This window comes from Adiantum capillus-veneris, chromosome 2 (assembly GCF_014529385.1).
Source record: "Adiantum capillus-veneris isolate H3 chromosome 2, ASM1452938v2, whole genome shotgun sequence".
NCBI lineage: Eukaryota > Viridiplantae > Streptophyta > Polypodiopsida > Polypodiales > Pteridaceae > Adiantum > Adiantum capillus-veneris.
Window position 1 is genome coordinate 10,998,482 of NC_140932.1, and position 6,000 is coordinate 11,004,481.

The window sequence follows — 6,000 nt, forward strand, 5'->3', positions numbered from 1 at the left end:
TTTTTGAATCTAGGCATGCATGCACGGTGGTCTTGTTGCATTTGTGTGAGGTCGTTGTCAAGGTAGATAGGTGGGCCCTTTAGCCCTCTCAAGATGACCCTCTTTCGGATGAATGAGGTTTGAGACTCCTTGGAGGCTCTTTTCTGTAAGCCTTTACCAGCTCTCCAAGATCTGGAGAAGGGTAGCTCTTTGTCTTCCTTGTACCCGAGCTTCATGCATAGGGCTTTCCCATTGCTCTCGTGTGTGGATCCCTCCTCTTCTATGATGCCAGTCACTTGTACATTGAGGCGGCGGGCTTGTCGCATCTTCTCTTCCTCAATGGTTGTGTATGATGAGCGCCTCATCTATTTGGGCTTCCACTCTCGCTTCTTTTTTGATGTTCTTCTTGACTACTTTGACCCATCCTTCCTTGGTGGCCCCCAATTTGTTGTCGATGCTTGCCGTGAGAGCTTTGGTGATCTCCTTCTCGAGGGCTTCCTTGGCTTCCGTTTTAATCTCTTCTTCTTTGGGGGTGAGGGATGCGATAGAAGCACGGAGGAGTTCAATTTGCTCCTTCAACTCTTCCTTTTCTTTCTTCCATTCCTCTTTCTCCTTCTCTCTCTTCTCCCCCAGTTCTCCTTCTCTTGCTTACATGCTTCCTTCTCCTTGGTTAATCCTTCAACCTCGTTCTCAAGCTTGTATAGCCGGTTGGCGATGACGTTGAGGGTGTCCGCCATGTAGGACATTGCCTTATCTTCAGGCTTGGCCACCTCCTCCTTCGTGGCGTTCTTCGGCATGTCGGTGTTTTTTTTTTTTTTTTTTTGGGGGGGGGGGGGTGTTAGGGTTTTGCTGGCGCAGGACGGAGGGCGGAATTAGCAGTGCGCAGGGTCAGCCCCAGCAGGCAGCGAGCAGTGCACAGGCAGGGCAGAGAGAGAGAGAGAGAGAGAGAGAGAGAGAGAGAGAGAGAGAGAGAGAGAGAGAGAGAGAGAGAGAGAGAGAGAGGCTGTAATGGCCTATGTGACGTCAATATATTGAATGCTACATTATTAACTTGCGAACGACTGGTTTTACTTGATTCATGCAGTATATGGCTGCCTTAGTGCAGGGGAGGTTTTATCAGACAGGCTTCTTTCATGGTAATCAGAGATCTATGTTTTAATGTAATAATTACGTACGTTTATGCACACAAAAGGTAGAGCACTTATCTTGTTAGAGCAGAGTAGTTGTCATAGTAGTCTTTTTGAAAAAAAGTTGAAAATACGAAAGGGTCGGCCTGATGTTTGGTGATGGAGATAAGGATCATCTTGACTTTTATCAACATGTTTGTGCCCTTCTTGCAGCACATGAATGTGCTCTTTTTGGATTTTTAAGTTGAGGAAACATTTCTGCAAAGATGAAACTCTTGCTACAAGAGGTGCTAGCAATTTAACTGCTATAAATTCGAGGAAGCTGCATTCCCTGCATTGATGCAAGAGTATCTTGGGGAATTTTTCCTGCTGCATTGCAAACTAAAGCTGCAAACCTTATTGGTCGGCTCAAGTTCTTCATCACAATATATATGTTCATTTGTGATGGTTTTCACCATTAAAGTCGTAATACAGATGCCTTCTAATCCCTGATGCTAAGAGCAGCTGACATCAAACCAGAAAAATTGAACCTTAATAGGCTTGAGACACAATTTTGATAGATCTATGTTTTCTAAACCACTGCTTAGTTTCCTACCTACCCATTCAATTTCTCAAGCCTAATGGCAATTACATCAAACCAGGAATTACAGAATGTAAATGGTTTAAATCCAAGTGACTGCATAGAAGAGGGAGGCGTGCATCAATGCATGAACTTTTATAGTCACAAATATGCCTTTGCATGTGTTGTGTCTATAGTTACACACAATTCTTTCAACTGTTTTGTTGGGTCATCTTTAATTTTCACATTATTTCAGCTTTATTTGTTTGGTCATCTTGATGTTTTTGATGTAGTACTTGCAGATCTTGTTTTGCCTTCGTGATGGATAATTGGGCTAGAGGATTTTACTTTATTTTACTGTTCATTTGTCTTTATACATCTGCTGTACATTCGTTTGTAGTTGTCTGAGTCACGATCTTTAATCTCATCTGCATGAAGTTCTCATATGTGATTTTGGGACTGGTGTAATACTTGCTCAGCTCTTTTTCGTGACGTATCTTGCATACAACACCTGGCCTTTTCCCTTCATATGATGTTTATTCAGGATCTAAGCCATACATTCGATCTGGGGTCACATGTGCCTACAAGAATGTATTCTCTGCTCAAAATGTGAAATGTGGGACTTTGCACATGCTTGAGGAGCCTCAGCGAGCTCAAAAGCAGTAAGCTTACAACAAGCTTCACCTTAAAATGCACCACGTGCTTATATCGTCTTGTAGATTATGAACAAAAAAACTGAAGCTTGGCAAGCCTTTTGGACTGTTTTCACTCTATTTGTGATTTGGGAAAAGTATGAGCGCAGCTGTAACTTCTGTTTTATCAATTTTGTAGGCTACCAGGGTATTACCATGCAAAACTAGCCTTTCTTATGTGGCTCCAACTCCCGCTCAAAAATGTAAGTTTATCTCTTTTCCTTCTCCAGATTATATGTTAAAAATCCAATATATCAAGACCCTTGTTTATGGTGGGTTCAGGATAAGTTTTATTATGACAAAATAATTCTTGAAGTAGAGATACCATGGGTTGAGAAAATATCATAAATTCTAGTTTTCTTCAGGGTATTCGAAACCTCATTGCAAATTCATAGACATTTTTCCTTTTCTCAAATGGGGGCTACGTGCACGTTTTTTTTGTTCTAACCAAACCTAAGTGGTATGATACAGGGCTCACGACAATTAATATCAAAGTACTTTCGTCCGCCATTGCTGAGGTACCATTGTCTGCTAGATGGAGTGGTTCATGGTGTTCAGAGCGATATAGTGAGTCTTTTCTTCACTCTCCTTGGTTCATTCTTACCCAAACACTAGTCATGGTCACCCTTTCTTGAAAAGTGGTGACTGGAAGTAAGAGACAACCATAAAAACGACTCTTCAAGCGCTGAAATTTGAGTTTTGCAGAATATTTTTTTTACGTTTTGTTGAATTACAAGTGCTGCATTTTTGGTGCGATGTGCAGAACAATTTTCTTGTTGCCTACTTGCAAGAGCTTAAGTTTATCAAAGCTGTCGTTCGCAAACTGGCTCAATATCGTGAGTTGGCTTTTGTGCAACCTTGTTTGTTGAGAATCCGGTGTCTGCTATTTGTATAGCTCATGCTGGGGTGTATTTCCTGCAGTTTTGGCTCCTGAGAAAAGTGTGAAGAGCTTACCCAAGTACATTGACGATGAAGCTGGGTCGGATATAATACATGTATAACTTTTTTCCCAGTCAAGGTTTTTGTAAATGTAATTCTTTGTAGAATTTTATGAGGCCATATTAATCATGGAATCTTCTTAAGAAGGCCATGAGTGTATATATCTTATAATGCCACTTGGGAGATACAAAAAGATGCAGATCACAATGGAGCAGGGTGATTATATAATTTCTCCTAACAAAACCGGACGCTCACTCAACTGATTGGTTTTGGGTTTGAGGTTTGGTGGATTGTCTGATTTAGCTTGAGCCGTTCATTGCTGATTATGATGATTGAGATGTGGCAAAAAATTAAAGATAGGCTTCATTGCTGTGAGTTGTTTGTTCCCTATTAAAACAACAGTTGGTAAAAAGTTATCTTGTATTGAATGTATCGTACAGGAAAATGTATCGTACAAAAAAACGTACAGATTGAATCGGTATGCTGTACATATCCTAACTTGCAAGAGTCTGGGATGATTGCTGGTTGAGAGTTTCGAAGTACCATTGCCCACATTGGGCTTTCCTTGCCAAGCAACAGCAGGGATTTTGAAAACTAGTTGTGAAAGGTCCTCGTAAGAAGAGTGTTAGGGTTATATGCGATCATCGCAAGCATGTCTACATTGTTTAGGGTACACTCGTTTAATAAAGAATGGCCTTGGAAAGTGCAGATTTTATGAGTTCATTGTGCAGTAGGTGCCCCCAATTAAGATTAAATGAGAAATCCAGTAAAACCATTGAGGATTGAGAACCCATGGGAGATAACCAAGTAGAAGGATTTGGAAAGTCAAAAGTCACTTTGCTTACCTCAGCCTAATACAAAAAAAATTGAAACTCGTGTCAAGATCTACTAAAACATTGAAGTTTGGTTGAATTCTTGCCATGGGAATCTTGGCTAAGTTGTCAAAACTTGGTGTGCAAGGGGAAATTTGAGTTCAAAATATTTGGTTAAGTTTTTCCGAAGGGAAACAAGCACACTACTACCTTCTGATGATCCTCAAACACCTTTGCTTGATCAGACACATGTTGCTCAATGTGATTGATGAGGCATCAAGACTTGCTTGATTCACCAGTGTACAAAAAATTCAATGTTGTTTATTGAAAAGTTTCTTTTCATTGAAAGGGGATTTGGTGCCTTTAAGAGATGTAGGAAGAAGTGGTCATGAAAGTGCCTTCCCTCGTGATCCTATATCCAATTTTGTCATGTTAAGGGTTGGGGATGCTTGAGGGGGAGGATTGATGGCCGAAATTGCTAGTGAATTGTGCGACACCTATTCTTGATTGTGGATTCTCACTCAAGGAAGTATGTGGGGGCAGTGTTCCCAATGAACATTTTTCTATACGAATGGAACCAAGGTGACCCCTCATTATACATATAGAAAAATAAATGTCATCTCTCACAATGGCTTGCAAAAGACAATGCTTCTTGTATGCCTCTCGTATTTCTTAATTATTGGTTTTCCATGTGAATGTAATCGGCAAGCTTTATCCGACGGTCTACAATTGCTTCCAAGGTATCTATGCTTTACTAAAGTCTTAGGTAGGCCTTAAAAATTGGGCATTTGAAATCTACAGGTTGCTTGCAATGTAAAGAAAAAAGTACTACCTGAACACTTGGGTGCCCCAACAAGGCGGTAATGATTCAACCACCAAATGAACATGAAATGTTGGCTTTGGTTTGTCTTGCTAAGAGCCCCGTCCCACCTGGCTAGTAAAAAGGGTAGTGTGCATTGACTCGGAGCCAGAAATAGAGGCGTTGAACAAGGTAAATTTTCACGAATTCAATAACCTCGTATCGTGTGAGTAGCATCGAGAGCATGACTAATGCTTGCCGTTGCAACCCCCAGAAGAGCTAGGTGGGACGAGGCTCTAAAACAAGCATAGGTTGTCTCAACGCCATTTATTGACTTTGAATTGTCCTCGCTTTGCATGCTGTGTCTCACCTTAAAAACGTGCCGTTTTTAATCTCAAAAATGTCAATTGAGGGCAAGGGGAAAAGGAGAAAATTTGCAAAGAGCAGTGCAAAAATCTAGAAAAGTAACCTAACTTTATGAAATTTCCTCTTGGCTAATTCAGGGAAAGGAATTTTGTATGTTTGGGAGAATGATTTTTTCCGGAACATTGAGGTCCCCAAGGGTGCGTTTCAAAATGCACCCTTGCTAAGGGCATCGTCCTATTTTGGCCCTTCGATGTCTTTTGTTACACATGTACACGATTATGATAAGAGGGCTCCTTCATAGACCCTCTAAAGGTGCTATTAAGGGGCCCTTGAAAAAAAAAAAAAAAAACAGTGCCTCATAAGCCTTCACTTTTGTGAAGGGCCCATGTCTCACTGAAAATGTAAGGGGTCCTTCAACCACCCCCTACACTTGAGAAACACCTTTATAACTTGGTATAGAAAGTCAACAAGTCAAAAAGAGAGAGTTTCCACCCAATTTCACGGTGCAAACTACTTGGAAACCTTGTTGGTGAAGGGTTTATGGGCACACAAAGGAATTTTTATAGGGCCCTTTACATTTAAAAGGCCTTTTCTTAAAGTTTGATTTAGAGGGTTTATGGGGGAGCCCTCTTAAGACATTTGTAGAGCTCTCGGAAAATCAAGACCACGATCTACAGAATGCTCTTGACGAGATGATTGCGATGACTCCTTATAGTCAAAGATTTAA

At 40.9% G+C, this 6,000-nt stretch overlaps 1 protein-coding gene across 2 annotated transcripts in view; it reads left to right on the forward strand.

Moving 5' to 3' along the window:
• The window catches only part of LOC147462368 (HVA22-like protein k), a 46,894-nt gene extending 43,223 nt beyond the window's left edge, over positions 1–3,671 (forward strand). For both annotated transcript variants that reach the window (XM_086526042.1, XM_086526047.1), the window contains exons 4-8: positions 1,064–1,115; positions 2,497–2,560; positions 2,829–2,924; positions 3,121–3,193; positions 3,279–3,671. In XM_086526042.1, the coding sequence (XP_086382168.1) occupies positions 1,064–1,115; positions 2,497–2,560; positions 2,829–2,924; positions 3,121–3,193; positions 3,279–3,358 (365 nt within the window). In that variant the 3' untranslated portion in view covers positions 3,359–3,671. The remainder of the gene's footprint in view (positions 1–1,063; positions 1,116–2,496; positions 2,561–2,828; positions 2,925–3,120; positions 3,194–3,278) is intronic.
• The last annotated feature ends 2,329 nt before the right edge of the window (positions 3,672–6,000 follow it).